The sequence below is a fragment of the Leguminivora glycinivorella genome, unplaced genomic scaffold (assembly GCF_023078275.1).
Source record: "Leguminivora glycinivorella isolate SPB_JAAS2020 unplaced genomic scaffold, LegGlyc_1.1 Scaffold10, whole genome shotgun sequence".
NCBI classification, from domain to species: domain Eukaryota; kingdom Metazoa; phylum Arthropoda; class Insecta; order Lepidoptera; family Tortricidae; genus Leguminivora; species Leguminivora glycinivorella.
In genome coordinates this window covers 288,758-310,848 of record NW_025952835.1, presented here as the reverse complement: position 1 = coordinate 310,848, position 22,091 = coordinate 288,758, and the positions used below count along the sequence as shown (strand labels likewise).

General features: G+C 39.7%; 1 protein-coding gene across 1 annotated transcript in view; it reads left to right on the top strand.

Moving 5' to 3' along the window:
- LOC125242170 (leucine-zipper-like transcriptional regulator 1) overlaps window positions 1-15,226 on the top strand; it is a 33,093-nt gene extending 17,867 nt beyond the window's left edge. Inside the window, exons 10-16 of the mRNA XM_048150877.1 lie at window positions 966-1,141; window positions 2,676-2,871; window positions 3,279-3,430; window positions 3,804-3,982; window positions 12,339-12,465; window positions 13,639-13,796; window positions 14,541-15,226. Coding sequence (XP_048006834.1) covers window positions 966-1,141; window positions 2,676-2,871; window positions 3,279-3,430; window positions 3,804-3,982; window positions 12,339-12,465; window positions 13,639-13,796; window positions 14,541-14,732 — 1,180 coding nt within the window. The 3' untranslated portion in view covers window positions 14,733-15,226. The remainder of the gene's footprint in view (window positions 1-965; window positions 1,142-2,675; window positions 2,872-3,278; window positions 3,431-3,803; window positions 3,983-12,338; window positions 12,466-13,638; window positions 13,797-14,540) is intronic.
- The last annotated feature ends 6,865 nt before the right edge of the window (window positions 15,227-22,091 follow it).

Genomic DNA, 22,091 nt, shown 5'->3' with positions numbered 1-22,091 from the left:
TTAGGTTAGAACTGCGACCCCACACAATACTGTTGCTAAGAAAGTAGGTTTAGGTTAGGTTAGAACTGCGACCCCCATACAAAACTGTTGCTAAGAGAGTAGGTTTAGGTTAGGTTAGAACTGCGACCCCCACACAAAACTGTTGCTAAAAAAGTAGGTTTAGGTTAGGTTAGAACTGCGACACCCACACAAAACTGTTGCTAAGAAAGTAGGTTTAGGTTAGGTTAGAACTGCGACCCCCAAACAAAACTGTTGCTAAGAGAGTAGGTTTAGGTTAGGTTAGAACTGCGATCCCCACATAAAACTGTTGCTAAGAAAGTAGGTTTAGGTTAGGTTAGAACTGCGACCCCCATACAAAACTGTTGCTAAGAGAGTAGGTTTAGGTTAGGTTAGAACTGCGACCCCCACACAAAACTGTTTCTAAGAAAGTAGGTTTAGGTTAGGTTAGAACTGCGACCCCCATACAAAACTGTTGCTAAGAAAGTGGGTTAGGTTAGGTTATTATGCATTTAAAATCTTACACACAGAATGAACATTACGCCTTTTGATGTTAGATTAATTGAAAAATATATGTTATTAATATTAGGTATCCCAAACGTTATAAACATAGATCTTAGATATTATGAACATTACACCTTTTGATGTTAGAATAATTGATTAATATATGTTATAAATATTAGGTATCCTTAACGTTATATACATTAATCTTTATATACACTGATATTATAGAGAATAAACATTATCCACTTCGAAATTAGATGATTTGCTATTATCGATTTTGAGCATTATAACCAGTGAACGTTATGCTGGAGAAGCTTATACAAAGTGAGCGTATATTTTATAAGTAATATACGATACGTTCATATATCTCGTATTACTTACCCATTATTTTTATTTTGCTTATGTCTGTAACTTGCTAATACAGTTTTCTTTACGTGCTACATTCGACTGCATTTTGCTTGCAGGGAATCGCGCGAAGAACTATCTCGGCGTATAGACGAAGGCCTAGAAAAACCTCTAGAAGTATACGACTACAAAGCTAAACCACGTCTCACACTGAAGTTACCTGAAGCCACACCACAAGCGTTTGATATGGTGCTCAACTTTATATACACGGACCGGATCGATCCTAGCGAAAAATGTAAGTATTCAAGCACCAAAATTGAACTTTTCTTTGTATAGTAGCTTCAGAGCTTGTATACGCACTAGAATTTCTTGCTTTATAATTTGGCCTGTATGGTGACGGGTTAAGAATTTCACCACCCCCTTTCTTCCCGTGGGTGTCGTAGAAGGCGACTATGGGATATGGGTTAAATTGTGGTGTAGGCGAGAGGCTGGCAACCTGTCACTGCAATGCCATAGTTTCGTTTTCTTTTAACCCCTTTTTATTTGCCAAGAGTGGCCCTGAAGCTTTAGTAGTTTCATGTGCTCTGCCTACCCCTTTATGGGATACAGGCGTGATTGTTGTTGTATGTTGTTGTATAATTTGCCGAGATGTTACCGCTTTCTTTCGAGTATAAGTGGAAGAGTTATGTTCGTTTTCACATTATCCGATCCGATATCGGATGTAGGAAGGATTTCAAAGGCAAAAATCAAAGATGGCGGGACAAATATATGGGATATCTGTCCTACATCCGATATCGGATCGGATAATGCGAAAATGCACTAAGAGGGAGAGGTCTTTGTCCAGTGGTGGGACAATGTGGGATAATAATAGTAATACCGCTTTCTTAGGGAACACCGGCGTCATATTTGTCTCCAACTTACTCAGTGGAATGTAGCTAACAATAGTTTTTTAGGGTTCCGTAGTCAACTAGGAACCCTTATAGTTTCGCCATGTCTGTCTGTCCGTCCGTCCGTCCGTCCGTCCGTCCGTCCGTCCGTCCGCGGATAATCTCAGTAACCGTTAGTGCTAGAAAGCTAAAATTTGGTACCAATTTGTATATCAATCACGCCAACAAAGTGCAAAAATAAAAAATGGAAAAAAATGTTTTATTAGGGTACCCCCCCTACATGTAAAGTGGGGGCTGATATTTTTTTTCATTCTAACCCCAACGTGTGATATATTGTTGGATAGGTATTTAAAAATGAATAAGGATTTCCTAAGATCATTTTTTGATAATGTTAATATTTTCGGAAATAATCGCTCCTAAAGGAAAAAAAAGTGCGTCCCCCCCCCTCTAACTTTTGAACCATATGTTTAAAAAATATGAAAAAAATCACAAATGTAGAACTTTATAAAGACTTTCTAGGAAAATTATTTTGAACTTGATAGGTTCAGTAGTTTTTGAGAAAAATACGGAAAACTACGGAACCCTACACTGAGCGTGGCCCGACACGCTCTTGGCCGGTTTTATTTTTTCTTATTGAGATGAGTGCGGGTTCTTTACGATTTTTTTAACCCCCGACGTAAAAACGACGGGGTGTTATAAGTTTGACGTGTCTGTCTGTGTGTGTGTCTGTCTGTGGCATCGTAGCTCCCGAACGGATGAACCGATTTGGATTTAGTTTTTTTGTCTGAAAGCTGAGTAAGTCGGGAGTGTTCTTAGCCATGTTTTATGAAAATCGGTCTACTATGTCGCGGTCGGGGTTTTTTTCAAAATTTTAATTTTGTGGTTAGGTTATTATATACTTAAATATGTGTATTGCTCTTATCACAAGTTTTTTTTCTACAGACGAGGACCCCGAAAAGCCCTCCACAATCTTACAAGTAATGGAAGTCCTTCGCCTGGCACTGCGCCTGAACATTCCTCGCCTACGCGGACTTTGCGCCCGATTCCTTAAAGCCAACCTGTGCTACAGCAATGTGTTGCCAGCTCTCCATTCAGCTCATCACGCTCAGTTGCATTCCGTCAAGGAATACTGCCTCAGGTATGTCTATCTATCTATAGCAGCCTTTAAAGCGCCCGTCTTCGGACATAGGCCTCCTCTCCATACCTCCACGCTTGTCGGTCCATTGCCGTCCGCATCCGGTTATCGCCAGCTAGTGGGCAGATGTCATCTCTCCATCTAAGGGGCGGCTTGCCACGACCGCGGGTGTTAGCAGGTACGAGTATGTGCTACGCCTAATTTCTCGCCTACGCGTACCAGTTGCTCGATTGCTCAAGGCCTCTGCGATTACTATAGCAACGTGTTGCCAGCTCTCCACTCCGGGCTTGTATTGTATGCTTTGTGTATACGACTGAACATATCAGCTACGAAGTTACAGAATAAACTGTCTCAGCCTAAATATTCAGGAGACTAAGTTATCTTAAATGTATTCCTTTTCTATGTTGCAGGTTTCTAGTCAAAGATTACAACTTCACACAGATAGTTATGTCGCCGGAATTTGAAACAATGGAAAAGAGTCTAATGGTAGAAATGATCCGTCGTCGGCACCGGCCGCAAGCCAAACCACCAGCGCCGCAAGAAAGTGACGAAGATATTATAGGTTAGTAAATATTGTATTTTTATTAACAATATGTAAGAAAACAGTCTCTAGATGAAGTGTTTCGTCGGCATCGACCACAGGCCAAACCGTCAGCGCCGCAAGAAAGTGTAAAATATATTATAGGTTAGTATAGGTAGTAGTGTTTTAAATGTTGTCGTGTTGGACCACACTTGAAGACAAAAGTCGTGGTGGAAATTGTAACTTATCCGCTGTCTCCGAAAAATAACGACTAGCGTAGTCTATTATAAACCTCAGAAAGTTAAACCTCAACCTCATAAGGTAGAAACCTCAGAAGGTTTCCGATATCTTAAGAACGCTTATGAACATTTATTTGGAGCGCTACAACCTACTTAAAACCACTTATTTCCTACAGGAACCACCCTAGAACAGGACATGTGCGTATTCGTCGGCGGCGCGGGGGCGTCGCTAAGTGACGTCCGTCTCCGCGTGGGCGGTGCCTCGCGCCCCGCGCACCGCTCCATCCTCGCCGCGCGTGCCGCCTACTTCGAGGCCATGTTCCGCTCCTTCTGCCCCACCGACAACAATGTCAACGTGAGTCCGGTCTAACCACTCTACTACTCCATTCAGTTCAGGATGTGTGTAGTACACTAGAGCAGGACAGGAGGACACTAGAGCGAGACAACAACACTAGGCACCACTCCATCCTAGTCGCGCGCGCCGCCTACTTCGAGGCCATGTTCCGCTCCTTCTACCCCTCCGACAACACTGTCAACGTGAGTCCGGTCTAACCACTCTACTACTCCATTCAGTTCAGGATGTGTGTAGTACACTAGAGCAGGACAGGAGGACACTAGAGCGAGACAACAACACTAGGCACCACTCCATCCTAGTCGCGCGCGCCGCCTACTTCGAGGCCATGTTCCGCTCCTTCTGCCCCTCCGACAACAATGTCAACGTGAGTCCGGTCTAACCACTCTACTACTCCATTCAGTTGAGGATGTGTGTAGTATACTAGAGCAGGACAGGATGACACTAGAGCAAGACAACAGCATAAGGCACCGCTCCGGACCTCGCCGCGCGCGCCGCCTACTTCGAGGCCATGTTCCGCTCCTTCTACCCCTCCGACAACACTGTCAACGTGAGTCCGGTCTAACCACTCTACTACTCCATTCAGTTGAGGATGTGTGTAGTATACTAGAGCAGGACAGGATGACACTAAAAAAAAAAAATATTTATTGCCATAACTAAGAATATTGTACAACTTAATAACTTAATACTAAATTTACAGAACAGAAAAAAATAAAAATAAACGAAAGTACATACACTTAGAAACTAGGCAATGGGTACGAGTCTCAGCATGTGCTAGTTAGACATAGTGAGCTATCTAGCGCTGATTTTCAGACTAGCCCCTAGCTAGGTCGTCCACGATTCCAGCAACTGCCATAAATTGCACTAAAGGCTACGGCGACTGTATGTGTGTGGGCAACTGAGTAATTGGGTGTGTGTGTGTGTGTGTGTGTGTGAGTATCTGTACGTAAAGGTATGTAATATAATATGTAATTATATTTCCTCGCTTCATTGTTCGATATAATTATTAAGTTTACATTATTGTAGTTTATTTAATCTACTGGCAACATATTGCACGCTTATTTTAGAGATTTATAAAAAATAAGTATTTCAATTGGCTCTAAACCTTCCCCCCCACCCTCAGGTCGGTGTCAACCGGCGGTGGGATCCTCACACAACGCGTACTTTTAACAAGACGCGAGCCTGGGGGTTGACCGTGAGTCAACACGAAGGCAGCCGGGGGGTTGACCGTGAGTCAACACGAAGGCATAACTCATGTAAGACATGGTGATTCTATTACGAACACATGTTGATATGAACATTAGTTACTGAATGTTATCCGCGAGATAACACTAAGTAAGACGCGCATTCGCGCATATGGGTGAAATCTACTCTGAGAGAAATTTGCATTGTGAATTTAACAAGTTCGACTTGTTGCGGTTTATCCGTTTGAATCAGCCAAACGTATGTTTAAAACAATATGTGTCAGGTTGTTTTTATAAAATCGACTTGTTGATTCAAATGACAAGTAGCTTGTTGTTTGAACCAAAAAGCACGTAGGTGCTATTTTAACCAAAAAATTTGTTGAACGAACATGAAACTGGTTGTATTTTCTCTCAGTGTACCCACAATTTTGGTACTATTTTTATTTTAGTTTTTATAAAACTAAATTATGGCTTGGTTTTTTGTTCTGTTCAGAAAGCATCGTTGCTTTCTCGAACAAGAAGTCACGGAGACCGAAATGGTACATTCCGGACAACCAACTCGATTACCAGGACTCGAATTCTCCATACATCGAGAATGTTCCGGAGATCTTACCTGAAGACGCAACACCTTGCGGGTACGGCGCCAGGCTCAACTCCTGAAAATTCAGCTCCAAAAGTACCTGATTTGGACCCAGACCTGGTTACCGTATTTAGGTGAGGCTATATACCGAACATACACCCATACTTGGGGAAAAATTCACGGTAACTTAGCCTCCCTTTGGCTATCATTAGTCCGCAAGGGTTTACCAAATATTTGAAGGATAAGATATTAAAAGAATACCTTATCTCCGAAAATTGTACGCATTTAGATGCTTCATGCAGAAATTTCTGCGGCCATTACAGCCATGCTGTTTGTGGCAGCTGCCAGTTGGGTGTAGGCATTACAGCCATAAACCGAGCTATTACTGTTCTATTGACGTCTGATGATATATAAGATCACTGCTATCAAGCTGTTAAGCGACAGTTGTCGCATCTTATCAGACTTGCATTATTGCAAAACCCAAGCACGTACAAGGCTTGTCACACCCAGGTTATAAAAACCCTTCTTGACCATAATTCAAGATGCGGGCGATTTACTCTATGGAAGTAAACTCCCGGAAAACATAAAAGCCTCAAAAGTAATTGAGAAACAATGGCTACAGATAAAAAGTCTGTATATTCGGGAAAGAGCAACACGGCTCCATCAACTTCGACAACAACGTCGGCGCGCAACCAATACCAGTTTCAGGGAAACGGGTCAGGCCCTCCTCGTTACCAGTCGAAAGGCGGGGGGGCCCAGAGAAAGGACAGCAGTCAACCAACCCCGAACCCTCCAGCTAGACCAGCGGGCCAGGGCAAGCCCCGTGCCACTCCTCAACAATGAGTCAGTTACCTCACGCTGGTAAAATAAAATATTTTTTATGATTGCTGGTCAAAAATAACATCAAATGAAGTTATTTTAGATTCGCTTAAAAACGGTTGCTCTGTAACTTTTGAACGTCCGGTTTTTCAAGACGTTGTACCCCAAAAATAAATTGGAGTAGTGGAAAAGCCGTTATGGAGGTACGTCCAAAATTTAATTCAGCTGGATGCAGTTGTCCCTTGCATCCCACAGCATGACCAGTTTATTTCGAGAACGTTTTTGTCACAAAAATCTATGACACCAAACGTTTTATTCCAAATCTCGAAAAGCTGAACAAATTTATTCCTAGAGAACATTTCAAAATGGAAAACCACAGACCAACTGTTAAGCTTATACTTACCAACAGGTAGCTTCATGGCTACAGTTGATTTGAAGGAAGCTTACCCACTGATTCTTATTGCGAGATATTGCCGCAAATATCTGAGCGTCCATTTTGAAGATGAAAACCCTAGTTTATTAACTTAAATGAATTTACGGCTTTGTCTTATGGTCTTTTTTTAGCGCGGTATTTTATGTGTCGGTACTCTTATGTAGAGTGCACAGATCAATACAACAAGATGGCCCTTACAGGGCGACTCGCGGTCACCAAGCATACGACAAATCAGGTTTATAAAAGTTTGAACGCGTGCGACACCGATCAGTAGCGCCCAAGTATACGACCCGCTAACAGTGTCCGTGTCCGCTCAGGAAAAAATCTTAAATAATCAATTTTGGTTGCAAACAATGGTCTCTTACAGCATAAAGTGGTGCGGCAAGTCTTCTAACACTTCTACATGTAAAAAAGATGGAACAACATTCCACAGTTAAGTCAAATTAATTATTTTGTTGAATATTGTTTATTGTCCGCGGAGTTCATTTATACTGGTCAATATGGTTGTGCTGAGCGGCGCCGAGGCGCGTCCATCCCTCTTTACCGAGTTAACAATGTGATATGCTATCCCTTTCACGTAAACGACTAGGCATGGGGCCATGTTAGTTTATGTCTGTTGCGGGAACTTCGTACTGCCGTTCGTACCATGTGCTACCAATTTTATGAAATATAAAAGAAAGCAGATTTGTAATAGTGAATAATTATCTAGAATCTGTAGAGTCTGTAGTGGTATTTAGTTCATTGATTAGTTTAGAATATTTAGTTGGTTATTTAACTTAGTAAACGTAAGTAAAAATGCACAGTTTAGTTATTAGTTACTAGAATGATTTTTATTGAGATGCTATCACAATTATCATCCTCCTTGCGTTATCCCGGCATCGGCATTCGCCACGGCTCATGGGAGCCTGGGGTCCGCTTTGGAAACTACTACCAAGATTTGGCGTAGGCACTAGTTTTATGAAAGCGACTGCCATCTGACCTTCCAACCCGAAGGGTAACTAGGCCTTATTATAATTTAATTATAATATTATAATTTGTTGCAAAACAAATTCACCACAGTACTGGTACCGGTACCATTGTCTATAATAGACATGTCCCATTCCCATCCCTACTGCTAATCATAAAGGCGCGCCATTATTTGAAACGACCAATGGCAGCACCGTGCGCGCCCGCCTCACCCCGCAAGGATTGGTGATTTGCGTCTCGAACAATATCGCTTGCATTTGGCTTCTAGTGGGGTGTTCTGTGGTAGAGTGTTTACGAAACGTAAACGTTAACCTACTAGAATGCTTGTGCTTTGTCATAAACTATACTAATAGGACATTAAAACCACGACAGGTTTGTCGAGACTTAGGTTTTATGTTCAAACTCAGTCGATTTTTTTTACCTACGGGAAAAACGAAAGAAAATCAACGTGATGGTTAGAAAATCTCTGTCACTACACTCTTGTTCCGTTAGAGAATTATCTCAACTGATCGGAGTACTTATTAACGCATGCCCTGCAGCTAAATTTGGGTGGCTATATACTAAAATTCTAGAACGCCAAAAATTTCTAGCCTTGCAACGCGACCCAAACTATAGTAAGAAAATTAAATTACCGAAACTAATATTAAATGATCCGAACTGGGGGATGAATATTATATTCTCTTGCACACGGAGCGTCGAGATCCGAGGAAAAAGCTTTCCACATAAACCATTTGGAAATGTTAGCAGTATGTTTACCTCTTAATATTTCTCAAATGACCGTCGTTGTGACTGTTTTATATTAATTCGTATAGACAATACGAAAGCTATAACTGATATAAGCGATGAAAATCGCATGGGCAGCGTTCAATTTCGAAATTTGAACGACCCTTTCAGACGGATTTGGCAGTGGTGCGAAGAAGCGAAACCTTTGGTTTTTTTGCATCGTATATAAATATTAAATATACGAAAGACAATATAGAAGTAGACCGGGTATCACGAAATGTGAATCTCGATACTGAATGGTAACTATCTCATGAAGCGTTTATACTGCTACGCATAATGTATACTGCTGGTGAGCCTGATATTGATCTTTTCTCTTCTCGCTCCAATGCCAAATGTACACTTACTTATCATGGTGGAAATACCCAGATGCATCAGCTGTAGATGCTTTTACACTAGACTTTTATAGTTTCCCTCCATTGCCGATCATTTTAAAATCTTTAAAAAAGATAATTTATGACAAAGTAACAGGAAGTTTAGCTTCCCCGTCTGGCAATCCCAAGCGTAGTTTCCTTTGTTAATGTCACTAGTAAAATCCGATATTATTTACATGAGCCCCGAAGAACATAAGGTCTGTTCTGATCACAGCACCAGGAATCCGTTCCACGAGCGCCTTTTCCTGGGTGCAGCGGTGCTCTCCGGTAAAGGTTATCTGAGGAAACTTCATGTGATCGCATCTATTTCTAAAAATACCATTCAGCAATATAACGTTTCGTTTAAACGTGATTTAAACTATGGTGGACATTTTGATCACAGCAGGATCGTCATATTATGGATCCATAAACAATCATAAGGTCAGCATTATCCCTGTTTCTCAGGACCAAAAAAAAAAAAAAAAAAAAAACAGAACATGTTAAACGTTTGTTAAAACGCATATTTAAAATGAGACCTAATTTTCCAAAATATACTTACTCACTCTTGGGATCCAAAAATAGTATTGGATTACATTGATGAATGGTATCCAAATACGACTATATCTTTAGAGCAGATTACCTAGGTACTAAAAAGCTTGTCGTATTATTGGCATTATGCACTGCCCATCGCGTGCCAACATTCTTACTGATTAAATGAGTGAATATACACTACCCAAATGGGGTAAAAATTATCGTGTCAGATATAACTATCTGCCCCGACATACTTATACTGTTCCTTTCGTACCTTAAAGAAACGTGTCGCGCGACTTCGGTCCTTCGCGAGTATCTCACTCTAACAAGCGATAAAAGGCCTCCGAACTCAGAACACCTCTTATTAACTGCGAAGCGCCCTCACAGGGACGCAATGGCACAGTCAATAAGCAGGTGGATAAAACAAGTACTAGCGGAGATCGGGATGGACGTGGCAACATTTAGTGCACACAGGCACTCGCCATACTACCACGTCTACTGCCGTTTCGGCATGGGTCAATGTTTGACATTATCAGAAAAACTGCGGGTTGGACCTCAACCTCGCAAATATTTCCTAAATTCTGCCATCGTCAAATAGTTGACGAAGACCTATTTGCAAGATCAGTTTGCTATAATTAATTATGAACTGTGTTACTGAATAAGACTGATCTTGTGTATAAATTACATAATTATGTAATTGCTAGTTGTTTAGTAATAATTATGTAACAAAATTTAATGATAAATATTTAATTTTGTTTTCACAATTGGCATCCGCAAAACTTTGTCTCTAAACAACTACAATAATGTAAACTTAATAATTATATCGAACAATGAAGCGAGGAAATATAATATATGATCAAACGAGCTTCGCAAGCGAAGTTCGATCGATATTATATGACTCGCTTCATTGGAAGATATAATTACCCTCCCCCCCGATACACCCAGATTCCAAAGTTTTGCTTAGAATAATCTCTGAAAATAATGAGGATCCCACCGCCGGTTGACACCGACCTGAGGGTGGGGGGAAGGTTTAGAGCCAATTGAAATACTTATTTTTTATAAATCTCTAAAATAAGCGTGCAATATGTTGCCAGTAGATTAAATAAACTACAATAATGTAAACTTAATAATTATATCTTCCAATGAAGCGAGTCATATAATATCGATCGAACTTAGCTTGCGAAGCTCGTTTGATCATATATCTTGTATGCTAATGGGACGATATGATAATTAAAAATAAAATAATTAAAAATATATATAAAATAAATAAAAATAGAAGTGTTTAGTTATAAATTATTCAATTATATCTACTGGGGTTGGTTTCCTTTTTGTAAATCGAGCAGGTATAATTTTACCATTTTCTTGTATTTAAACAAAGACATGGGACATCTCAATGGTGGAGGTAAGTTGTTCCATATCTTTGTGGCTGCGTATTTGAAACCCCCCCTGTAGAATTTGGTTCTGTGTTTTGGGACCAGCAATGAGTTCTGTCGATGAGTTCTCAAAAGGTTTTTATGTGCGTCCTGCGTTCATTTTAATTTTTCATACAAGTAAAGCGGTTTATGAGTCTCGATTATTTTGCGTAAAGTAAAAGCCAGATGTAGGTCTCTAGAGCAAGACAACAACATAAGGCACCGCTCCGGACCTCGCCGCGCGCGCCGCCTACTTCGAGGCCATGTTCCGCTCCTTCTACCCCTCCGACAACACTGTCAACGTGAGTCCGGTCTAACCACTCTACTACTCCATTCAGTTGAGGATGTGTGTAGTATACTAGAGCAGGACAGGATGACACTAGAGCAAGACAACAACATAAGGCACCGCTCCGGACCTCGCCGCGCGCGCCGCCTACTTCGAGGCCATGTTCCGCTCCTTCTGCCCCTCCGACAACACTGTTAACGTGAGTCCGGTCTAACCACTCTACTGCATTTAGTTGAGGAGAACGTGAGTCTAAGTCTAGTCTAACCACTCTACTATTTAGTGGAGGATGTGTGCAGGACACTAGAGCAGGACAGGACGATACTAGAGCGAGACAGCAACACAAGTCACCGCTCCATCTAGTCTACTTCGAGGCCATATTTCGATCTTTCTGTCCCTCTGACAACTCTGTCAACGTGAGTCTAGTTTAACCACTCTACTCTATTTGGTTGGGCGGATGTGAGCAGGACAGGACGACACTAGAGCGAGACAACAAGACAAGGCAGCGCTCCATTCAGCCTACCTTGAGGCCATGTTCTGCTCCTACTGTCCCACCGACAACATTGTCAAAGTGAGTCCGGTCTAACCACTGTACTCCATTTAGATGAGGGCAACATGACTAGCGTGAGTCTAGTCTAACCACTTTACTCTATCTTTTAGTAGAGGGTGTGTGCACTAGAGCAGGACAGAGCGATACTAGAGCGAGACAACAACACAAGGCACCGTTCCATCCTCGCCGCGCGCTTCGGTTATAGAAAAACAGACAAATACGGTTGGGCTTCTTTGTCTAGTCAAGTTTGACTAAAAATTAATGCCGTCGCAGGCATAATAAAATAATGTTTCAGCGATGTGTGAGGTTATAATTATTATTGAGTTTGCGGCTGTTCGACATACATTGCTGCTTTTTGTTCGTTTCATAAGGAGACAATTCATTAGTTTGCTATACATTGCTACTGTCAATTCGGTTGAAAGACTTTCTCTCTCTCTCTTTCCTTACAGATCTTTTTTTTCCTTGCAGATTCAAATTTGCGACACGGTGCCTTCGGAAGAAGCTTTCGATTCGCTGCTGCGCTATATTTACTACGGAGACACCAACATGCCTACTGAAGATTCACTTTACTTGTTCCAAGCGCCGATTTATTATGGTAAATACTAAATATTGCTACAAGTATCTATAACCATAGGAGTAGGTAATAGTTACTACAAGTTTAGTTAGAAATATTTTTGCGAAATTATTCATTTTCATAAACCCGAGTTTTCGTTCCTTCATAAACTAGAAATTGATGCAAGATTATTTCCGTAAGAAATGCCATCAGCTGACTTCATTCAACTCAAGGTAGGCAGTAACTAGAGTCACCACGATTAATCTGACCTCTGCGATAGTTATTTGTTTTACAAGGGGCCAAAGTTGTTTTTTTTTTTTTTTATAAATGGGCTTACTCTTGACCACAGACTAGCCAAAGGCAAAGACGTGGCCTACGATGGAGTGAGCTCGCCCAGAAGATGCCTGTTCACTCTTGATTTGAAGGTTGTTTAACCGCACGTGCTAATATTGATACCCGAGGAAGCGAAAGATTTCAAAAAGTGAAGTCTTGAGCGTTGCGAGAGAAACTTTGCCACCGAATGTATCACAAAGTTTGTCGCCACACCAACCAAGTACAGATGTAGTGCGGAAAGATTTGCCTTCGTATTGTTACGGAAACGTACGAACGTGTCATGATATTTCAGTTAGTCTCAATACAAGATGTACTGACATTGACTGAACTAGCATGACAAATACGAACGTTTCCGGAAAAATACGAAGGGAACCCTTTTCGCACTACATCTGTACTGACTATAAAACATCAAACTACAATTTATTATCAACTAGCTCTTAAGCGCGGCTTTGCTCGCGTTAGAAAAAGACAGAAAGCAGCCTATGTCACTCTCTATCCCTTCAACTATTTTCACTTAAATAATCACGTCAATTCGTCGCTCCGCTTGGCCGTGAAAGACGGACAAACAAACATACACACACATTTACCCATTTATAATATTAGTATGGATTTATTCAATATTATGATTCAAAATCATAATTTATGGATAAATTCTACCAAACTGTCAAAATTTCTATAAAATTACTTTGTATATACTCTTGTGAATAAAATGCAATATTGTTATCTGTTTTCGAAGAACAAAGTAAGCCTTTACCAGTTGGTGTGGTGAAAAGAAATTGCTGTATCTCAGCTTGTGTTATTTATTCCATCCTAACGTAATTTCCTCTGAGGAGTACAGCAGAAGCACTTAAAAACCGTCTACATGAAATCTTACATTCGCAGGTTTCACGAATAACCGCCTCCAAGTATTTTGCAAACACAATCTACAAAGCAATGTCACCCCTGACAATGTGCTAGCGATATTGCAAGCGGCCGACCGAATGCGAGCCGCCGACATCAAGGAATATGCTCTGAAAATGATCGTACACAACTTCTATCAGGTAAGTCTTGTTACCAGCAATATTGGTAGCCATTACATTACAATGTTATTTGATATATTTGCAGATGTTTTTTTGCCCGCGGCTCCGCTCGTATTAAATTAGAAAATTGCGGAATGCTCCATACAAACTTTAACCCCCCATTTTAGGTAAGTGGGGCGATTAGAAAGAGACAAAAAGTAGTCTATGTCACTCTCCATCCCTTCAACTATCTTCACTTAAAAAATCACATCAATAGGCTAGTTTCCTATACTTAAATTAAAATATTTTATGCAGTGCACGAAATAAAGCACCACATAATTGGAAGAAAAATATGGACAGTAGTTATTTTTAAACATAATTTCTATTTAATAAGTCAAAAAGAAAGATTTAAAGTAAATTAATTGACCGTGACGTCACTCCTCAGTATTTCATACTAATTCCATACTAGTAAATCGTTTTGACAGGTCATAAAAAGAAGCTGATTTGACTAGTAGGAAACTAGCCTATTCGTCGCTCCGTTTTGCGGTGAAAGGACGGACAATGTCTCCTTGTCTTTCACACACTTTCACATTTACAATAATATTAGTACGGATTTGATTTTTATTTAATTTTGTCCTAATAGGCATTTAACAAGAAAATAATTTCGAATTGACTGCTTTTACATATTTTCGCGGCCTTTGTTTTTCATGTTTTTGGACGTTTACATATAATTGTCAAAACTTATTTATCGTGAAAAGATGTTAACACATAGTTTTCTCTCCACAGCTGGCGCACCAAGAGTCCATAAAGACCCTCCCACAACCCCTTCTCGTCGACATCGTGGTGGCACTCGCCACCGCGCGCCGCGCCGACTCTCCCCTCCCCCCGCAGCCAAGGTCGCTACCCTCGTCGAGCTCCGCTGACACGTTGGCTGATGACGACCATAGGCGGAAACCGGATCATCCCAACTACTGGTAGAATTATAGACCCAAGGAGGAAACAGAACCACGCTAAATTATTGGAAGATTTATTTAGGCCGACTCATAGACATTCATGGAGTTAACAGTTGTGCTCGCTTCACTCGTCGTCATCACACTAGCTGACAGCGATTACGAAAAAAACCGATCATCCCAACTACTGGTAGTTTTAGGTAAGCTAAAGATATCCTTAGACATGTGTAGAGTAGTCATCTGCCACCGGGCTATCCCACCTAGTCTGGTTAGCATAATTCAGACATCGTGGTAGCGCTCCCCACCGCGCGCCACCCCGGATCATCTCCACTTCTGGTAGATTTAAGCCAACTCTGAACCGTCTCAGACTGAGACTACTGGTCGATTGAGGCCCAAAAATGTTAGACATCCATTGAGTTTACAGATGAGCTTCCTTCACTAGTCAAGTCTCATCATACACCGTGTTTCCGGTATCACTCAAATCCTCAGACACCCCAACTGATTTATATTTTTCTAAACGTATCTAGAATATTCATCTTTTAATCTGATGATTATTATTTTTTTAAATTGAATTTTTAATTTTCTGTACAGCTCTACTCGACTTTTAACTCTACACCCAATAAAATAATTGCTAGCTACCATCATAAACCTTAAAACTATTGATTTGTGTACGTTACTGCAACGACATAAGGTTTACCAATAGACAACTATGTCACTGTGAAGCAAGCTTTGTCACAGTAAACTTCAAATTGAACAGGTGACGCAGTAAGCAAATTTAAACCTAACATTCAAAGTGACAAGGTTGTAATTAGGTACGAGTTCAATTTGTTATGACTTATGATAAACTTTAAAATTAATCTGACAAACAACGTCAAACTCGTAGCGGAAAAAATAATCGTCCAAGTAATCAGCCATTATTAATACCCCTAAATACTGAAAAAGGTATACAACCTCTAGCAATGCAATATGCACAATGTTGTATTACGAATTTGTAGAATGGGCACGTAAAAAATAAGTAATAATACAAATTAAAAAAATAATAATTACCCCCATCAAGATATAGCTCAATCGATTCTACTTTCGATTCTGAACAAACAGTTTTCAGGTTTTTAGTGTTAAGTGAAACACGTTGTATATCAAGATTATAGCAGGACAACGGACCATCCTAAAGATTGTATAGAAAATACTTGGATATAGTCCACACACAGTAGCACAGTTGTCCTCGCTTCGCTCGTAGTTGCCTGCCACCGAACCATCCAAGTACCTACTAGTCAAGTCAGAAGTGAACAGACATCGTGGTAGCGCTCGCCACCGACATCTAGCGTCAACCACGCGTCAAATAGCGTAAATTATCAGAACTGCTATTTGTCAATAGATGTCGCGACGAACAAAAAGTCTAATGCTCAACAATTTTTAGCTAATCGTCGGTGAGATTGCCAATTCCGCTATGTGCATTTTAGCTACTTTTCAGGAGAGACAAAAAATCGATTTACTAGAGAATTAGGTACAAACATCATTTCAATTTATATCCAAAATGTGTCAAAAATAGCAAGAAATATGTCGTGTGAAAAAAAATGGGAAATAATAAGTCACAAATTAAGATATACTCGTTTTTCTTAATTTTGTGCACATATGGGTATTGGTTTTGAGCTTACTAAATACATATGTGTAAGTCATGCACATAGAAATCATAAATACTATTCTTTATTCTTTATTCTTTATTTCATTGTAGTCATGTGCATGATACAGTAGGTGTTACAAGTATATATAGGTAGGTACATGACGCCCTGTAAGGACACACAATATTCTTAAAGCTATACTTAACTTATGACTTATACAATATATTATCTAATTAATAGTTCTATTACAATTTTATTAAATAATTGAAATGAGTAACAGTTTTATTTATTTCTTATTTAGTTTGAGTCAATAGTTCATAAAAAGAAAAAATAATAAGGAGAATTCATAATTAAATTTTGTTATCATTGTGGAATTATAATGGGATTATAGCTTCACATTAAGAATCATTAATTAATTGCGTATATAGAATTATAATAATAAGAAATAAATAAATAAAACATTCATTATAAAAATTATTATAAAAATATTAGATGTCAGCGGGTACGGGTAGTAATTTACATCAATGTTTTGTCTTCTAAGAATTCATTTACGGAGTAATATGCTTTGTCAAGTAATATTTTCTTAATGGCAATTTTAAATTTATTATCATCGGGTTCCTGTATAATATGGTCGGGTAGTTTATTAGTTATTGTGATACATTGGTAGTGTGGTCCTTTTTTACACATGGCTAGCTTTGTGTTTGGTACAGCTAGCTTGTTTTTTGATCTATTTCTACTGTTACAGACTTGACTTTTGGTCTTGAATAGTTCAGGGTGCTTTCTTACAAAAAGTGCGGCTTCTAAAATATAAATACAAGGCAAAGTCAGTAATTTTAGTTGTATAAAATGCGGGCGACAGCTGTCTGGTATTTGTGTGTTAGTTAGGACACGAACACACTGCTTCTGCATGACAAACAATCATTAGGTATAATAAAAACAAAACAACATGATCACTTTGTATCAGAAATAAATGATATTATCCAAAGGTAAATGTCAGTATCTGACAAAACTAAAGACCTTCCTTGTCAATTACTAATAATATATATTTACGTACATACATTCATACAATCACGCCCGTATCCCATAAAGGGGTAGGCAGAGCACATGAACTACTCAAGTTTCAGTGCCACTCTTGGCAAAAAGGGGTTGAAAGAAAACGAAATATACATTAATAATAAAAAAAGAACTTAAAACTCGTTCTGGCTAAATTCAACGTAATTATAACGACAACCTATGCGATAGCGACATACTTTGCCACATAGCTGACAAGGGAAACTTGCAACCAATTGAGACGGTTTGCTACGGTACCTTGTTTCCCTATTGTCTGCAAGTGCCGCAAACCAGGTCCATGGACGAACTTGCGACCACCTTCAATGCACTTACGCCACTCCCTCCGTTTCTTAGCAAGCCTCTCCTAGTTTCGGTAGTCGATCTAAAAGGCAGCCATGTCCTATCAGCTGCAAAAGTGCATGGCGAATTTATCAATGAATTCATTCCTAACTTCTCCATGCACTTTTGCAGCTGATAGTACGAAGCAATGACCTCCCAACATCTTTTTTGGCATTCGCTACTGTTCCCAGAAGAACACGGCGTGGTAAACGAGAGGGTTCCATCCTGAGCATATACTCCATCAACGCAGTCGCCTCTGTTTGAGAAGCACGATCAGACTGGGCAGCGATTTCTAGAACTCTCTGGTTTGACGACCTGTGATGATATGCCCAACATCTTACGCAGGCATCGCTTATAGAAGGAGATGCCACGGCGTTTGACTTTGGCATACGTCTCGGATTCGTACAAGAGTATGGTCTATACACAAGCCTGAAAGACTAACACCTTGGTCTTAGTAGTTAGGAGTCTGTTTTGTCATACTCGAGCACTAAGCTTCCCAAAAGTTGTAGCTGCCTTGCCGAGAAAGCAGCAAAGACACACACGGTACACGGTAGGAGCCAAAACGCAGCGCTGTCGCACACCTCGGCAGACACACCACCAGGGACTGAGGAGTCAAGGAAATCGCTGTGATTCCGGCACCTGCGCCACCCTCTTGGAAACTGGCCGTTGGAGGTTGAGGAGTTTACCACATATTTCAGCTTGGACCTTACTCGCGCCTAACGGGGATTCCATCCCGGGCTTGACTTAGTAGTTTTCCTTCTCGAAGACAAGTGGCTCATCTCCCCTTTAGCTATTCGCTGCTTCGTTTGTGAACTTAGTTGCCTTTTACAACACCCACGTTCTTCTTACTAGGGTTGGTGCTACTCTTACGCCGGATATACTACACAGTAGATAACAACAACAACAACAACAACAATTTCTTTATTGACAATTGGAGCAAGCAAGATTTACATAAGTGGGTTTGGGTTGGGTACATACATTACAATATGTTTCTTAGTTTAACAGTAGTCTTCACACTAGGTCAAGCCTGTGTCGTGAGGACTAAGATGAGGCAGTAAGAGCAGACAGAATTACCAACAAGGTGGTGCTAATAATACAACACAGTATTTACAATTCTTGTTTAAGTTCAATATATCCTCGTAAGGCCCGCCATAGTTAGTTTTCCCATTTTGAATTTGAACCTTATTCTATAAATAAATTGGTAAGATTTTCGTTTGTTTCAAAAATCAGTATAACAATGGAAATTTTACTTTATTCCGTTCATGGAAGGTTCAAATTAGATTGCAATACTATGTACATTGTAATATACATTGGGCCCCACGAGGCTATAAGTGGGAATAGTAAACTAATTTAACTATCACATGCAGAAATTGACATACATGCAAACAAATACGTGTGTGAGTGTGCGTGTGCGTGTGTGTGTGCGTGTGCGTGTGCGTCTGCCTGTGTGTGTGTGTGTGTGTGTGTGTGTGTGTGTGTGTGTGTTGATGATACCTAACTACACCAATAAACAATTACTTTTAAAATAGTGTTAAAGAGCAATTCCCGTTAAGTTTGTACATTTGGATCACGTCTCCGATTTTGATAGATTGGTAGGCTGATAGAGTCCATGATGCTGAGCAATATCCACTAGGTTTCCCAAAATGTCCTATATAGTTTGTATGAACCTTCCTTTTTTGTTACCAAATTTCTATACATTTTCGGTATCAAAAAAGGAAAGTTTCATACAATCAACCTAGGACATTTTGGGAAACCTAGTGGATCTTGCACAGCATCATGGACTCTATCAGCCTACCAATTTTTATCCAAATCGGAGACGTGATCCAAATGTACGCACTTAACGGGAATAGCTGTAAAATAAGTCAGATACGAAGTTATCATAATTTATCAGTATCAAGAACGTTAGAATGAAGTATAATTGCTACCCTCTTACAGTGTTAGAAAATGTTTTGCGATAAATGTGAAAAACTTGCCGAATAATCGACGACAAAAAGGTACTTCACAATATTAAACATAATAAGTATAACAGCTTTACGGTTAAAATATTTAGCTTTGAATACCACAAAAATTGAAAAATAAAGACATATGACCGAAACTCATAAGCACACTAAGCAACAATCCATACTAAATCCACACATGTGCAGTAGTAATTATCAATTTCGTTTATTTTACTTGGTTACCAAAACCTGTATGTGCTTGGAAGTACATGTGTATTTATTTTTGGGGCTAAAATCACAAATGTGTTTAGTTAAAACATGATCCAAGTAGAATTTTCGTATGCTGGTTTTTGCATTAGACGTGGAATACAATTTTAAAGGCAAATCTGCAAAAAACGAAAAATCGAAAAAATGCACATAACGGAATTGGCAATCTCAACGACGTAATATTACAATAGTATTAATCAGTAATTTGTTTTCAATTCCTTCTGCTTGTAATATAAGTTCTAAACCGTTTTAACATTACATTTTTGGCAGACGCGACACTTGACACCGAGTATCGAGTAGTGGTACTGATAATTTGTGGACTGTCATGTATCAAATTCCATATAAAATGGTGGGTTAACCCTCCATTTTCGTTGGTGCAAGTGGCCCTTAGAGTAACAACCAACTCTTTGAGGCTAGTGAAGTTTGTAAACTAGAATGTGACAGAATAGTTTGGATTCCTATGTTACTAGTACGTAAGTGGTCAATTATTAGATGTAAGGTGCACGGCGACAATTTCGTCTAGGGGAAATTCCTTCTAAACGACATATTTTTGACCATGGCACTCTAGTTGATGGTATTTGATAGTACTCTAGACGTCGTAAATATTACGATTAGTTGAAATTATCCCCCAGTCGAAATTGTCCAGGTGCACCTTATAGGTAGGTAAGTTATTAACACAATTAATTTGTATATTTAAAAAATAACGTTATTTCGAAAGAAATATATGTATGTTAAAGATTCAATAAAAATATTACTTTATAGATTGACAACGTATCACCTGCAATTGTGTCGCTTAAGTTCAAACTCGGGTAAATCCATTTTGCTTTAAGGTTGATTATCTTTCAGCATTTTAACCTTAACAGCTTTTAACCTATTTTAGCAGATTAACCTTAAAGCAGAATGGATTTACCCAAGTTTCAAGTTAAGCGACACAATTAATATGTTACGCAAAGAAGGACGCAACAATATCTGACACATTCGCAATGTTTTTTGTAGAGCCGTAAGAGTATGTCTCATATTTTTTGCCGTCTTCAAAGAGTAAAGCTAGGAACATATTACGCGGACGTCTGCCGTCGCGCGACCGCGGACGCGGATCTAGACAATGAATATACTTAACCGTGCAAACTATCGGTCGTCGGTCGTGGACGTGGCCTTGAGCGCACGGACGTCCGATCGAAATCTGGCTCGCTGGATGTTTTGGTCAGCCGAAGCCACGTCCCGAAGACCGTGCACACTGATCGGTCGCGGTCGCGCGACCGCGGACGTCCGCGTAGTATGTTCCTAGCGTAATATCCAACTGCCCGGAATATTCGCGGCAAAACAAAAGACTGTCGCAATTTGAATTTAGAAACATTTTGATATATTGAAAAATTTTCTAACTCTGTAATGGTCCAAGAGCTGGCAGGATTTTGGAGTAGGTCCTTGAGGCAACCTGGAAAGGTGCTCAGATGCTTCTCTGATCATAGCCAACATCAGGTCTGCAAGTCTGGCAGCTGGGGAGCGGGGCTTTATCGAGCTATGAATTTTTGAAGATTTAATTTTTTGAGGCCCAAAAAAGGTGTTTGAGGCAACCTGGAATTATTAAAAAGTGAAAATAGAGTTCCTCAGAAGTCGCATAGTATTTATGCCAGATCGTTTGGCCGGGTCCTTCACCGTGCCAGAACGGTACAAAGTGGTAAAAAAAAATTCCAAAAAAGGTTCTTGAGGCAGTCTGTCATTTTTACCAGTGAAAGATGAGGGTCTAAATAGCCATGGAAAAATAATGCCATGACATGAGGTGGGGTCCGTACCCTGCCATTCGATCTTGAAAGTCAATTTTTTAGTTTTTCGTAAATAACTCGTAAACGGTGGCCCGCAGCAAAAAAATATGTTAAACAGAAAATATCTACATAAAATTTCCTACAAGAAAGGTTATGTACGTTTTTTCGATAGGATCAATATATAGATGGATAATTTAGTAAGAAAGTTTTTTTTAATCGATTACATGCTCCGTTTTTCGTCAATACCTCGTAAACGGTGGCCCACAGCAAAAAATTATGTTAAACAGAAAATATCTACATAAAATTTCCTATAAGAAAGGTTATATAAGTTTTTTCGCTAGGGTCAATTTTTTAGTTGGAAAGTATTTTTAAATAGATTTTTGGGCCGTTTTTTGTTGATAACTCAAAAACGGTG